Source organism: Hippoglossus stenolepis, chromosome 12, assembly GCF_022539355.2.
Source record: "Hippoglossus stenolepis isolate QCI-W04-F060 chromosome 12, HSTE1.2, whole genome shotgun sequence".
In the NCBI taxonomy this organism is placed as follows: domain Eukaryota; kingdom Metazoa; phylum Chordata; class Actinopteri; order Pleuronectiformes; family Pleuronectidae; genus Hippoglossus; species Hippoglossus stenolepis.
Window position 1 is genome coordinate 16,323,945 of NC_061494.1, and position 16,405 is coordinate 16,340,349.

Here is a 16,405-nt window from a genome sequence, read left to right on the forward strand (position 1 = left end):
TGCAGGCGCTAAAAAAGATGCGGTGCCTCCTCGGAGGGCCTTACCAAATGTGTCTAATTGGCAGAGGTGTGTGTCGGATGGCCACCAGAGATCCTCCTTGATTCAGGAAAAACACACTGTACTCTTCCTGGAAAACCTGCAGACACGAGCGACCAGCCTCACATCAACTCACCAGAGAAATAGTCAAGTCTACGACACGAGGAACATGCAGACTTATACCTAGACATTAAAGCATGAAACCACAACTCGTCTTTACACAAGAGTCTCAGTCGTGAGAATAGATAAAAAAAACATCAAGCGAGTGTTCCTCTCTTTGTTGAATTCCTGAGTGTTGAGCCGGTGGCAAAAATGTGTTTCTCCTTCTGGTTTATTTGTGCTGCACATCAGAGATGCACCGGGTGTCAAACCTCAATTCTTTAATTCTTTGCAACTGTGACTGTGGCAACATGAACTGAAAGGTGGCAATAAATACTAAGTCAGATTCCTTGTGTTCCTTTTGTATGCTTCATAAAGCAACATATATTTTTGTGGTTTGTAGCATGGATCCTTTCATAGAAAACCTGATCACACTCTGTAGCTGTGCAGAAACGCATGATATTGTGCAATGTACCTCTCTCCAGGTGTTTCCAGCATCAGATGTGATGAAAATACTGACGTTAGTGTTGGTCAGCTCAGGTCCAACGACACCTGACGCAGAAAAGCAGTAGTTTGAATCGTCACTATTCCACACACACACACACAGAAAACAAGTATTTGCTCAGACAAGACAACAGGATTTATCCTTTGAAGTAACATGGAACAGATGTGCAGACGGATTTCATTTCTTTTTCAGAGCTGCGGTCGGCTGAGAAGGTCAGAACTAAAGAAGAGATCTGACTGGGGGAGGGGGGGGGGTTGGGGAGCTGAGGGATCTGATCGAGGCGTGGCATTAAGGCCGAGACCATAACAACAGCGTGGATGTGCAAATCAAGTAATCTCCTCACCTGATGCTATTATGATTCCTGGAGCGGAGTCTTTGCTGACGATGTTTCCTGAGGTGTAAGGATTCTCCGACACATGAAGGTGCAGGTGTAACGAACAGAACGGCTGAGGAACACAAGAGCAGATTAGTCTGCTGCGGTGAGAAAGTGAGAATGAAAAATCTGATCGAGACATGGTTCACATACGATATGAGTCATACAAAACTGCCCTGAATTCATTATGAAGCTTTGAGGATAGGTTTGTTATTCTGTTAAAAAAAAGCTGAGGGTAATCAGGCGCCATACATAAACTTCAAATGTACATTCATTTATATAAAGGAAATGTGAAACTCGAAGGGAAACAAAATCTTTAACAGGAAGTTGAACGTAGAAAACAATGGCAGTAAACTATTGTAAACATATTAACGTCTCCATAGAATCCATCTGCTTTAGGATGATTCTTCTTTGATATATAAAAATCAAAGACTCTAGTCATTATTATTATATTTATCATCAGACTGAGCAGATGCAATGGGAGGAATAGCACCGTATGAGTGTGTTCACAGTAGTTTACAGGCCAGTTGGGGAAGCTCAGAATCTCCTGTGTATAAGATTATTTATATTTCATGTAATTAAATTCACTCCTCTTATTATTTATGGTTTACTATCAATAGTTTGTGCTCCTTTCTACACCATGTCCATTAGTAATTCCTCTGGTGACTATTAGATAATGTGAAGCTTTGTTTAATGTCATGTAACAAACCTTTAAATCCTTTAACCTTTGAAATTAAAAATAACTTACATGATGGAAACAATGTTAATTTAAAGATTATCAGTCCTGTCACATAACTGCCATTCTGACCTCATCTACCAAGGCACTCAAATCCTCCCAGTAGTTATGATACAGTATATTATGCAATGTAGCATAGTACAATATATATTGATAAAATAGGACATGCTACTACTAATAATAGAAATAATAGATACATTGTTAATCTTATAATCAATATGAATCTAAAACCAGTTTGTTTTATGTATTTTTTTTTAACACAGGATCCCCATTAGCTCCAGCATTGTAGCAGCTAGTCTCCATGGGGTCCACTAAAGCTTCACATACTCCATTACTGCCAAGGTACATCAACCTATTTAAAGTGTCTCTTCATGAAATGTGATGATTTGGCGTCTGACCGCGCTGTGACAGGACTCGGTGCCGTATCTTTTCTCAGCACATGACAGTTATCCAAACAGCCAAATCTCTCTCTCGTCAGTGGCCCACTTACCTGCTCACAATAGACCTTGTTTCCCTGGAGATCGGTTGTCGGAGCCTGAAGAAGGTGCCAGTCTCTTCCCTTGTTGTATGAGATATAAGTTTTCACTTGGTTCTCAACAACTTTATTTGACAGGAACACCCCTTTAATCCCGGCAACCTGCGAAACATGAGACGCAGAAGGGTAGGAGGAGAAATAATACCCCCAAAAAAATTCACCTTAAATTATTCAAACTTAAGTAAAGCTGAAGGCCTGGTTCTGCGAGGAAGAGAAGTCGGAAAGTGAGTTTTTTTTGACAGGGAGCACTATTTTGGACCATCTGTAGGACTGTGTAGAATCAAAACAACATATGGCGCAGCCCTGAGATATTTCTCCTTCTTTGTGTTTCCGCTCACAGAGACGGAGACTGTCGGAAGAAGCTGGAGTTCACATTTCTTTCTCGTTTGCAGAGCGCAGAGTCTTTATGAAGGGGAAAATGGCCGTTTCATATTTTCTACGGGTCGCTCACTGCAGCTTAACACTGCAGGTCTGGGCGTTCAGAGTGTGTGTGTGTGTGTGTGTGTGTGTGTGTGTGTGTGTGTGTGTGTGTGTGTGTGTGTGTGTGTGTGTCTGTGTGTGTGGAGGTCACTGAGCGGTGTGAGTAACCCCCGCTGACGACTGTCTGAGGTGTGCATGTTGGAAACAGTGTGGTGCTTTTACTGCTGGCTGCAGATGAGGATAATCCAGAGTGATGCGTTCATGGGCAGCCGCAGCAGCCTCACAGTACATCTGTCAGCATGGATGCGACGCGTTCAGGGCACAAGTTAAAGCTGCTATTTCGCCTGCATTGTGACTGTGGGCTCTAAGTGACACCAGGGTTTTACAGAACTTGTGCGTAGCTGCATTAAGACTGAACTTACTAAAACCTTTATGCCACAATAATGTCAAATGAGAAAGGGAATAAAAACACCCAGAAAGTATAAAAGAGAAACTCACATTGCGTAGAATAAAATGCAGTGTATCAACATCTGTTCAGTTATATTGAGGACATTAAAGATGTCTGAATACAGAAAGTTTTTAAGCAGTCTCTTGGTATTTTAGTTGCCAAAGCCAAAGTCTGTTTTATTGCCCAAGGAAGCGCTCAAAGCAGGATGTTGCTCTTAGATACACACTGAAACCTTTTTGTTTGCATGTTATTCTCTGTATGATTCCAGATTAGCAGTATGACCAAGACATGATGGGATAGTCTCAATCCACCCTGGACAGACTAGGCAGACGTGTACAGATGTATAGATTGAGGGATTAAGATTAAGACACAAATCTTTCAAATATTTACCTCCACCAACGATGTTATGTTTCATCTGTTGTTTTTTTTTTTGTTATTTAGCAGGATAACTCCGTTTTTTTATTACGCAAACAAAACTTGGTGTAAGGAAGCTGTTTGGGTAAGAGAGGAACTCATTAAGTTTTTGTGCCGGATCTGGATCAGGGGGCAGATCCAGGTTTTTTTTTTTTTTTCACTTTCTTGAACTTTGCAAGACCTTTTTTAACATTTTTGTTGATTTTGTTAATTCATGGATCTTGATGAAAACAAATCTGACACATTTAGGGGAATTAAATTTATGGATGAATATTGGTGCAGTTCTCAATAAAAATCTGTGTCGAGTGAATTTAAATATATTTTCATGAAAGGAACTGTTGGATCTTGCCAGAGGTATTTTCGCCAAAACTGAGTGCCATTCTAGTTTTTGTTGATGAACATTTGTTGATTTTGCTTGATAAACTATAGTATTATAAAGTTGCAAATTGATTTTCTGTCAAACAATTAAACTTTTAATTGATTTCATGACTCAGCAAATGTAAAATAAATTGAATCTATTGAGTATTTGCATCTTTGGAGCATGCAGAATATGCAGACATGAGGAATTAAAAACACAGAAAAGTGAACGATCCTGTTTGACAGAAAAAATAACCTGCATGTTTTGCACTAGTTTATTGCACAAATTAGTTAATTGAAAAGGACACGTTGTCCTTTCAGCTACTGCAGCACACAAAGCCCGGCCATGGGGTTTGAGCCTGGTCCCGCTCGACATGCCTGAATAAGCTGGAAACATGCAAACAGACGACAGCATCACCCTGACAGCACTGCCGCTGCCTACCTCATACAGGTCTATCATGATGTTGCCCTCGGGCCCTCCGCTGCTCACAACGCTCTCCAGCATCAGGGTGAAGGACAGGTCCCGGGACTCGGACATGTACAGGTTGTAGGAGTCGTTCTGGTGCCAGTCCTGAATCGCTGCCACCACCTGGTTATCGTCCGTGCTGATTATCTGCAGGTCCTGAATATATACGAGACTCGTGAGTGGATGTCGCCGAACAAAGCAGCTTTTACAAGAACTGATTTAAAGGGAGTTCTCTCAACACAAAGGGTGAATGTGCACGGTAGTGTAGCGATTCATCACTTTCTTGACATCATTTGGGATCAGCAGCAATTAGATCTGGTTTCACGCCGCACTCCGAAAAGGAGGACATGCTTCATTTAATTACCCTGAATACCTTCTCCAGAGTGAGGCGAGACATGTGGGGGGTGTGTGTGTCCCTTTTAACAGAATTTTGACAGTGCACGGTTGGATGGTTGGATGGATAGATTGATTGAAACAACACTTTGGGCACTAAATTTCCACTCGAACCAGCAAGCCGCCCGCTGTGCCTTTAGTAAATGGAAATTGGGGCAGAACACTGTTTTGTGCAAATGCAAATGGACGTTTCTGCTTCAAAAAGCGTCCGTAAGACTTCCGGGGGGAACACCGTCTGTGCAACTCCAGATTTATATTTTTGAAGTAAATATCTGTTGATGCAGACGGGAGGGCAACTGATTAAAAACTAAGATCTCTTAAATAAACACGAGATCTGAAGATATAATTATGCAAAGCCGAATCAATTTTCTGACGGATATTAATGTGGTGCAAACTATTTAACGGTTTTGTCAGCAAACATTACGACTGCGTGGGAACAACACTTAAAATCGCTGGAAAAGATCAACCCACAATAAGTCTTCATGACAACACAAAACAGCCCCAAGGGACAAGTACAAGCTGCTTGTTGCTCTGCATGTGCTCATCTGACCAGAAGCACCATCGTGTTGCAGCATCCTCACCTTTGGCCGCGTGTACTTAGGAAGCTTCATCGGGTAGAAGGAATTTCTCTTGTAGGACACGTAATGGACAGACTGGCCCCCTATCGGCACCTGGAAAAGCAGCACACAGCGATTTGCATTGGAGGTGAATATTCCTAAGCTTGACTGTGTACACTGATTGCTAACAGCATGTATCAAACAATTTAAACCACTATTAAAACTCCGAGCTCGTGGTAATTAGGATATTGTGCATTAAGGCAAAGTAGAGCTTCAGTATAACACACAACAACGCAATTTCGGTTTCACGCCATCGTTTCCCAGGATAATGGCGTCTTTTAGTTAATGAAACGACCGTACATTAGGACGCAAGTGAAAGCGGCGGTGCAGCTTTTAATTGTCTTTTAATGAAGCCAAACCTTCGCAATAAAAAACCCACCTGGATGAAAACGTATTCGTCCTGAACCACCAGGGAATCGGGGATGATAAATCCAGGGAAAGGCTTGCCCTTGTTTCCGTCAGAGCAATTCTGAAGTTTGCAAGTTATGTACTGTGACCCTGCGGATAAGCAAGAATATGAGTGCTAAAAATACAACAGAGGGAAAAACACAAACCACCTGATGGTATTACATGACCCACAGAGGCACAACTTTGCAGGCCGATCTGTATTCTCACTCGTAGAGGGAGAGTGGAGAGAGCTGCCCCAGTGTGTTAGTGTCAGCCAAATGAGGCAGCCTCCCCAGGGACAGGGCATTAACACACGGGGCCTTATGGAAGTGCCCCCCCTCCCTCTCTCTCTCTCTGCGTCGTGGCCGAGAAAAGAGCCAAGTCATAGCCCGGCTCTTGAAAAATGAATTAGTTTAATCGTTTGAAGAGTCTCCACTCAGCCGGTTCAGAGGAGGGAGGTGGTTTCAGTTGGGACAACAAAAGAAGCTGGAGCCTCGGAGCTGTTTTTTAATTACAGCAAATGTTAGAGGAAGAAAAACATGTCATTTTATGTGATGTCTCATTTAAACAAGAGATAATGATGTGATTCTTTTGCTTCTGACATTATATTAATACTCACGTCCATCGGTGACACTGATCTCCAGGTGAATCATTCCTTGCTCTTTATCTAAACCCAGTCGGGACCTGTAACATCAGGACAAATCATATGTGGAACATTAGATTTCTACTTCAACACAAAGCTCTAGTGATAATCACATCACTAACATTCTTCACCTACATTCAGATCAGTGGTTCCCCAACTTTTTACCTTGCGACCCCGTAGAAATGAGGGAATCCTGTTTGTTTGCTTGAGGCCTGTTTAAAACATGAGCTCTACTTGTGAAGTGTGAATCTTTCATCCAAACACTTTTCTCTCTTTCTACTTTTTTTGCCCTGGTAAATGTTAGTTTTTTCCCCTTTATGAATCATTAAGTTATTCTTTTAAGACTTCGACAAACCGTTCCACCTCAAGAAGAAGGTTACCTCAGCTGACGCAGGTTCAGAATCAGTGTTTACAAAGGGAAAGAATTACATCACACTTCAAAGAAATAACACAGTTGCTCCAATTACAATATGGTGCAATGAAAAGTAATGTAATTGCTTATTATAGCATCAAATAATAAGGAACCATTCAATCTAAACTACATGAGTACATATATATATATAAGTATAAGATATAAAAAGGCATAAATATCCTGTATTTTCTTTTTTTTTATCTCATTGACTTCTTTACAGAGATTTGTAATTTGAACTTTCTGGCTATTATCACAAACATAAAGCTTAACAAGGCACTGAGGCAAAAATCTTCCACAACTATCTGCTGCTGACTCAAGGTTCATTTTGACATAGTGATGATGTTTGAATAATTATAATCAAAACTAAATCAAACTGAATAAAAACTGCTCACAGCTGAAAGTAACCATTTCTGTTATCGACGACGCGATATCACTGGTCTGATTAAAATGTTTAATTTGCAGTTGAACACTGTGAGCTGTGATCTTTACTGTTCTCTGTGGAGCAATAGTACAACAACCTTGTGGCCTAACAGGCGTTTGACCCGCGCTGCTCTTTATGGCTGAGGTGCACTTTGCAGTTTCATTCACTCTAGACAGAGATTCCTCATGATCCTTGTTAAGTGCGGAGCGACAGCACTGACCACTTGTTATATTAACCGCGGCTGTTGTGACACAAGATGGGTTTCTCCCCATTTTCCATACCACGTCTGAACCGTAATATAAAAGTCCTGCTTCCCTCAGCACTCTGTAATTGCCTCAAAGCTCCATCTCTTTTAATGGACTTTCTGTCAAACACTTCATCCAATTCTATCAGCGAGCAGCAGCCCCTTGCTCTTAAATAAACCCCCTGCAATGTTACAGTGACCCCCTCCATAACTAACACATAGGTCTGCGTGTGCCGAGCGAGGGGAGGGAGGGGGCACGTTCTGTTTGTAAATCACGTTTGTCAGATTTTCTTTAGATGAGATGAGCAATAAAAGTAATTCTCTCATAGTGGATCTCTGATAGTGAATCTCTTTTTTTATTTTTATTTTTTGTGCCTAACCTGTTCTGGTTGACTTATTTCCTGGAGGACAAAAGAGAAGTTTAACATATTTAAAACATCAGCAAAAATTCTTTGATTGATCGTCTTCAATGAACTCTTCAATTCCAGGGATGCCAAAGAAGTCTCATACACGCCGCTGTCCTTCCCGTGCATATTGACACAAATGATGAATAGTGTTCAGAAGTATATATTGATATTAAAGATACTGTAGATGTTCAGAATGTACAGTGTGTCTCACTGGGGAACAGCAGCTCGCCTGAAGATCTTTAAAGAAGAAATCTAGTTTTATATTTTTTATATTTTCAATTTATATTTTATTTTAAAGAGCCTGCTGTGTAATCGTGGCTCTGTGAGAAGCGTTCCCTGATACGAGAAGGCTGTTAATGCCCGGGCACAGAACTAAATCACAGCCAAGTTTTAAGTGAAAAGAGAGGCAGAGGTCTGTGTGTGTGCACAGTGCAGCTCGGGTTCGTTCCCATTAGCTACAGACACTGGAGTTTGTTGTGTGATTTCTGTGAGATTAAGCATGAAATACATGTGGCTCTTTATTGCTCATTACACTGTGATTTATGGGCTATAATTTTGTGCATTTCTGATGAGTTCTGCTCCGTGGTGATTATAAAAACCTTGAGTTTTTATTGTGGCAGGTTTTATTTGCAGAGCGTGGGACAGCAGTTCTTTATTGTCATTGTTCTGCAGTATTAGAATATAAGAATTTATGCTCTTGTCTTACAAACTGTATTTTTGACGCCTTATGAGTCAACGTGCGCTGGAAAAACTTGCACGTGCGTCACGACACAGTAAATTATTTACCTCACAACCTAAGCACACACATGATTATAGACTCACTGATATTTGTTGCTGCCGGTTTATTTCCTGCACACTTTTTAAATCCAGATTCTGGTTTTTTTTCTGTACAAATCAGGGGAAATTAATTAGCCATCACTGGAGCGTGATCACGCCTCAACCTCGACAAGAAATTGGTGTCAAACGTTCCTCCGAGGTTAAAAATATCTGCTTCATTAAACAACAGATAGTTTGTCTGTACTCGTGTTGTGTCGAGTATCATTTCAGTCATCGCCTCTATACTCAAGTGATTTTTATACCAACTAATATTATCAACATTTTATTTCCCCGACCACTTTAAAACCACCTATATATCTGCACTGTAGGTCACTCCAACCTCCACGATTAATCCACGGGTCAGTTTTATTATTAATTCTATTGATAAGAGTGTGGAAAGGATTTTGCAGCCAGAAACTATAAAAAACATTATAAATTAAGGATTTATCCTGGGCCGTAATCCCAAATGCTAATAAAGCTAAAATGCTCAGAGACACCCAGACGCTCTGTGCTACATCATCAGTCCTGATTCTGAGCCTAATATACAGCAGATATGATGCAGATTAATTGAGAAACTGATGGATAATGTTTGAATATGATTTGATTTGAGATACAATCTGGTGTTCAAACAAAACTATCTCCACAAAAGTCCATGAGCATGACTGCTCTCAGTGAATTCCAGTATTAATCAGAATTCGAAAACTTAGAGCATTATTGTTATTAAAGGAGACGTTAACTGTAGGAATCTCTATTTCGGTCTGTCTTTTGATTTTTCCTTCGAACATCTTGTACCTGAGAGGGAAGTGCAGTGTTGATTATCGAAGTTTTTCAGAGAGCTTCAATTATCTCTATTCTCTGTGTCATCAGCGATAATTTCTTTGTCAGGTGGTCAATAGAACCCATCAGGCTCCCATCAGCCCACTGACAGGCACATTTTAAACGTTGTGACATCTTCAGAAACGCAGAGTTGAAGGGTGATTATAATCGGAAGTGTGATTATAACCAGCGCTTCCATCGTCCATTGTGGTTAATGGACGCGAGCGGTGTTTAACCCCTGACTGTGACCTCTTACGTCGATCTCACCACCTTTAAAGACGGCTGCACAAAGCGAGAGCGGCTGCATGAGATGTAAACCTGACTTAGGATCTAACTTACCTCTACTCTTGCATGAGTGTGAATATAACTATTGATTTATCAGTATGACCTCTGCCTCCACATAAACTGGCCTGGATGAAATTCAGTGATAAAAGCGATTCCATTAAATGTGTAATATCTCATTTACTCAAATTTTACTTTTACTGTAATGAGTGGTGGAAAGCAGCTGAGGACATTCACAAGTATCGTGTATTAAAGTACAGATTCGAGGCAGATAGTCGGTGCTTTTTACTTTTCAAATCAAGATTTTAATTACTTTTCATAAACGTCTGATATTTACCTGATCATTAACACCTCATGTGTTTAAGATGTAAGCATTTCCCCTCTGATCCTCTCAGATTATTTCATTTAAATCACTATAAATACTAAATTGAGTTTCAGGGCGTTGATTTTTCCTCATTAATCATCTCATGATCCCTCAGATTTATCTCGAGAGCCTCAGAGGGACTCGACCCTTCAGAGATCCACAGGAAAAGGCATTAAAAACCAGCTCCATCGCAGCTTCAACAGTAAAATGATCTTTATGTATTGATGCATTAATATTAACTATTGAATAATGTCAGCTTTGATAAAGTCAAAGAGGGAAAGTGAAACTTTCATTTTGGAACGTTTCTGCTGATAGTACTTTTATATACTTGTCCTTTAGTTGTAATTACATATTTTTGGTGTAATGGTACTTTTATCTAAGTTTGAGTCTGAATATTTCTTAGACTAGTGACTGTAATAATAAGTGTAATTTTCTGTCTTTTGCCTACTGTCCATTATTCTTATATCTACAGCATATGAAAATATTCCTGCATTTTACTCCCTGAAAGAAAAACATGCTACTAATGCTCGTCGATCTCACCAGTAGAATCTGTTGGGGACGACGCCGTCGTGCACGAGCTGCCACTTTCTGCCAAACTCAACAGAGACGTAGAGCTGAAAAATGAGAGGAATGCATTAACCAAATGAGATACAGCATGAAGAATAATTCTCAGAGTCAAATCATCCGACTAGAACTATTTCCAGATTCATGTGCAACTTTCATTATCAAGGAGCTGTCAAGGTTGTGTGGCATCAATGTGTTAATGTTCTTCTGAATATTACACTGCGGAGCACATTGTGAAAATGCATCAGCTCCTATAAATAATACAAAGATGCTCTGAAGCCATGTTTCTAGAGTAAAAAATCAAATTAAAAATAGCAAAGATCAGGGTCCTGGTATGAAACATTCACAAGGCCTGTCATCTTGCTATAATGATGGAGGAGCAGGCTTCTTAAGCTCGGAGCTTTGCAAGGATAAGCAACATCATTTTCACTCATCTAAGAGCTTGGTCCTTCAAAAAGACATGGCAGACAATCGATACATGTAAAATGAAACCAAGCAGAGATTCATTTCATTCTCTAAGTGACAAAAGTGGGGAAAAACAAACACCCTGATGGAATTTCGCTTTACAAAGACATCCAGAGAGACCAGAAGGTAAACTCCTCTCCAGCGTCTTTATTTTGACCCATTGATTGGCCCTCGACAAAAGCTTTCATCCTCCTCCCTGCACCATTTATTTCACTTCTCAGACCTTGACTGTTTTTCTCTGGGAAAGTCAAGTCTTCCAATAGCGGGCCGGGGAGGCCGAGTGATGTGTGTGGTGTTGACTGAAGCAGACAGCGGGGTTCTCACACAGAGTAATGAAGGGTGTGTGTTTATGTCTGTGTGTGTTTGTGTGTGAGCTTTTGTGTTGTTTGGGTGTGTCTCACTTGTTGACATTGCTTGTGCTCTCTAGTACACAATCACAGTTTGGCTCCACAGCCGGACCTCATGACTTGTTTATGGGAGCGGGTGATCATCTGCCTCGAATGTTGGCATCTGCAGCCCTGGTGTAAGTGGCAGATGTCTCGGCTCCTGATGACCATGTCCTGAGATGAGAGCCAGCCACTATCATCAGAATGAAAGCTTTTGTCCGCGATAGGAACCTATGTTTTGTATCATTTTATAGGGGTATTATTTGTGTTGTGACCCGAAAGGCTTGTGATGAATAATCTAACAGAGCATCAATCTGGCAGCGCCCCTCAGTACCCAGCAAGCAGAGGCATCACCACCAGCAGGTAAACCATATGCAACAACCTTTATTTCCACCCAGAGATTCTTTTTCTATTTGTCACATATTCAGTTTTTATTCCAGCTATTTCACGCCACCTGACAGCTACGCACACACTCTACCTTTTGGTCGTGGCTGTAAGCCAAAATCCAGTCCTCCTGCTCGGGGTGAAAAAGCAGGCTGAGGATATCAAAGGCTAAGCTGTGTTTCTGATAGGACGCCCCCTCGTCAAGGCTAATGAGCAGGCTGCTCTCCACCTCCGGGTCAGTCAGCAACATGATCTGAGACGAGACGAGAAATGAGACGGGGGAATCAGCGAGCCACCTTGACAGCATCCAGTCCACCGGGCTTAAGTGTGCTTATGCAATGCACACGCTCGAGTGAGAGAGAGAGAGAGAGAGAGAGAGAGAGAGAGAGAGAGAGAGAGAGAGAGAGAGAGACCCATGGTGCAGATTCCTGCGGGGCTGCAGCTACGTATTGAAAATAGTGTCTCTGCAACACAGTGAGAGTAATTGACAGATTTATTCAAACAGCGGCAGGACTTTTCATGACGTGAATGCAGAAACGTACCTTCCTCTTGTTGTTCGGACTCACGTACAAGTAGCTCAGTATGGTTTTCAGCCCAACTTTCTCATTAAGTTTCTCATACGTGGTCCCGTAATCAGTTGACCTAAAATTCAATTATGGGATAAAGTAAATAGGTTGTGCTGCAGAGTAAAGGAGAATGGAGCAACACCGACTAGTTAAGATGCTGATGGTATCATTAAGCATATCAGGCAAGCAGAAAATTGCAACAGCAGACATCATGAGGCAATCTGCCACAGGGATAGAGAACTTTCAATCATCAAAATAAACAAGAATATCGTTTGAGGCATGCAAGGAGAGTGAGTGAGCTATTATTATTAATATTATTATTATTGATACTTTGGGGATCATTTTTTGGGGATGTAACTTGAAAAAAAACAATTTTAAACAATGGACATTTACTGTCAAAGAAATAGATATCAGTCCTATTTGCCTGGTGACATTTCAGGAGCGAGCAAAAATGCACTGTTTTATAATGTTTTATACTGCACTGTATAAAACACATTCACAGTTTCCTGGATCTTTTTATAGGATCTTTAGTCTTTAATGTGTTAAAAGCTATTGGAAAATATTCTGCCATTAGTCTTTATTTAACTCTTGTATATCGATGACATTGGTTTTTACTTCCTCCTTGTTTAGAGACGCAAATAACCAAATGCTGGATGTGTAAAAAAAACTATAACTGAAAAACTAGCCCATTTTAAATATATCAAATATATATATTTTTTGTTATGACCCATAGCACTTACTTCTATAGAGTACAGAAATGACCATAAAGCATTGTTATCATTACATATAGGACATAGTTTGAGTTTGATACATTATTCACTTGGTTTTCTGTTTATTAGATGCGCCCATTTAAATCTAATACAACAATCCTGCAGTAACACATAAGTCAAGTGTTGAGTTTCTGTTCAAACTTTGAGGTTTGACTGTTGTTGAGTCTATCTATGATGATCGACATTGAACAAAAACTGAACGTTTTAACGTTCACAAAGGGAGGATTTATTGCAAGACTGTTGTATTTGGCTGGCTGTGGCTCAGGAGGTAGAGTGGGTCGTCCATTAACTAGAAGGTTGTGGATTGATCGACCTTCTGGTTCGATCCCCTGCTCCTCCTGTTTGATGCAAGATACTCCACCCCAAGTTAACCCCAGACAACTGTGTCATCAATGTGAATGGTGTGTGATAGAAAAAGTGCAGTAAATGTTATGAAAAGGGCTTGAAGTGGTCAATATGACTAGAAAAGCACTATAGGCCATTTACAATTCATTAGCAATAATTAGTATAACTAGGTGTTCCAAATAAACCATAATAAGATTTAGCTTTTGTTTGACCAAATTGACATTTAATGACAAAGAAATGCTCAGAATATTATCCTATATAATAATAACAATAATAACAACAATATGAAGAAGCTGTGACCATACAAAGACATACAATGGGACATTTCTTATATGAATATAAAATCAGAGAGTAATAAGGAAATATCAACAAGCTGATAAAACAATGTTTAGTGTGTGTTTGGAGAAATGAAGATGGTTCAGAGGCTTCAATGTTCCCAGATTAATACCAGACAGGAGATCTTACCTCCACAAAGAACTCTCTGTTACTCTGCCGGTGTTGAAGTCATAGTATTTCGTCAACATGAGGATCACCTACAAAAAACAGATACATCAAACAGATTACTGGCTTTGAAGGAGTGCGTCATCAGGTTAAAAATAAAGAAAACAGCAGCAATGAAGTGTCAGAAACAAAAGGAGCTGAGCCGTCGACTCCCCGACAGACACGGTTTCATTAAAACCCGAACTAAACTCTGCCGTGTGTCAACCCGCTGCCCACGTTTGTCGTAAAGCTAAACCTTGAGCACATTCTGGAAGGGATACGCCACTAACGTATGTATGCTGTAATGATATTTAAGACTCCGTCGACGACCGGAAAAATGCTACCACTGCTGAGCTACGAGTAAATTAATAAATAAGTCAACACAATAACTCACTCCATGCAGGCACAGAAATATAGAGCTCGTAAATATCACGGACACCTTCTTTGAAGAGATCGTAAAAAGTGTCTTAGTCCTGTGTGGTTTACAATGCACAGGCTTTTACTTAATATACATGACACGCTGTAGATTTCCAGATGTCTTATAAATTACCCCAGATATTAATGAACGACTGGATGTGGTCATTTCTCTTTCCATCTGTTTATTTTGGAGACCAAATATCAGACTCTAAATCAAAGTCAGATATTTATGCATCCTGTTTACTTGCATGTCCTGTTTTCCATGTGAGGCAATGAAATAAGAAGAAGTGCAAGTGTTTTGCGATAACTTCAGTCCAAAAGAAGGATTTTTTCCGCCCAAGAGTCGTCTTTCGTATGAATTTTTAACACTCTTACACAAAAACAGTTGTTTCACCTTGTGCCCTGCACCCTTCACACGAATGAATCTTTAAAGCTGTGCGCCGCCTGCACTCTGCAATCGTAAAACCTGCAGATCATACGGCTCTCTGGGGAAACTTGCCTGGGCATTGTGCTCAGCTGTTCATATACACATCTTCTAATTATCAGGCCTTATGAGCGTTTGGGGTAACACTCTCCGTTAACAAGTGAGAACTTCATCATGCAAACAAGAGATGATAACTTGTTCTTTAAAAACCACGCTCGCAGGCTTTCAAAAACAGAAAATCATGTTCCAGGCTTTCGCTCAAATCAAACAAGTCAGTCCTCCTCGCATCTGCCAGATAAGAGTCTGCCTGCCCGCCCTGAAAAAATAATTGCTTCAGTGACACTGAACTGTGACACACACACATGCTGCGTGCATACATGAGGCACTTGCAGGTCATTTGTGTAAAATCCACTCCCTCATTTGGCTGGAAAACAATTACAAGGCGTTTTGAAAGTTGAATTTTTAAACTGATATACTTCACTGGTACAACGACATAAAACACGGTCACACTAACACAACATTAAAACAACACACTGGTCTTCAAGCATCTCATACTGAATACAGGCAACTCACTATCTGAGTCTCTTAATTCCAATGAACAGTCACCACAGCCAATGAAATCTAATGAAAAATCCTTCTGTTTGTTGAAGGTACATCCAGAAACTCCTGTTGATTAGAAAGGGACCGATATGGATTTTTTTTGTGGCTGATGCAGACTAATCAATATGAAGGAATAAAAAATTTCCAATATATCACCGGATATATTTAATATATATACTAATATGTACTAATACTGTTAAACCATAAACTTTATTAGAAATAACTATAAATACAACGAAAACACAAATACAACCAATTATAAGATTTTATATCTGCAAACATAAATACCAATATGCTGTCTCTGAGAAATGCTTCTATTGGCTGATTTGTATCTGCTAACTGTATATTGGTCAGGCTCCAGTTATGATAGGAGCTTTTTTATTACATACACCATGTTATAGGGTTGTAAATTATGATTTAATTTAGCCTGTAAAATAATGAACGGTGGAAAATGACCATCACATTTCCTCAAAGGTTAACACATCTCTAACCGTCTTATTTTGTTTGGCTAAACGTCCAAAATTCTAATATTATCTATTAACGATGCACAGAGAAGTAGGAAAATCCTCCAAAATGAAAAGCTTGGAGCAGGTAGTGTTTTCCATCTTTACTTAAAAAAAATATTAAAAGGAAAAACATTTTATTAAAACAGCTGCTGAGTAATATCTGAGTAAACATCCATTTTCCCAAAGAGATCTTACATTGTTACAATTTGTGTTTAATAAAACAACACATCTTTACCTGCACGATACATCCATACACATTAAATATTTAATCATGTACCACACTGTGAAACCACAAGTCTTCAAATAA

General features: G+C 40.0%; 1 protein-coding gene across 1 annotated transcript in view; it reads right to left on the reverse strand.

Annotated features, from left to right (window-relative positions):
• The window catches only part of LOC118119516 (VPS10 domain-containing receptor SorCS1), a 47,478-nt gene that overhangs the window by 17,455 nt on the left and 13,618 nt on the right, over positions 1-16,405 (reverse strand). Inside the window, exons 2-13 of the mRNA XM_035173598.2 lie at positions 14,137-14,204; positions 12,533-12,632; positions 12,085-12,243; positions 10,732-10,805; positions 6,406-6,470; positions 5,779-5,897; positions 5,364-5,453; positions 4,366-4,545; positions 2,240-2,386; positions 984-1,086; positions 611-687; positions 45-136 (exon numbers count right to left, since the gene is read on the reverse strand). Coding sequence (XP_035029489.1) covers positions 45-136; positions 611-687; positions 984-1,086; positions 2,240-2,386; positions 4,366-4,545; positions 5,364-5,453; positions 5,779-5,897; positions 6,406-6,470; positions 10,732-10,805; positions 12,085-12,243; positions 12,533-12,632; positions 14,137-14,204 — 1,274 coding nt within the window. The remainder of the gene's footprint in view (positions 1-44; positions 137-610; positions 688-983; positions 1,087-2,239; positions 2,387-4,365; positions 4,546-5,363; positions 5,454-5,778; positions 5,898-6,405; positions 6,471-10,731; positions 10,806-12,084; positions 12,244-12,532; positions 12,633-14,136; positions 14,205-16,405) is intronic.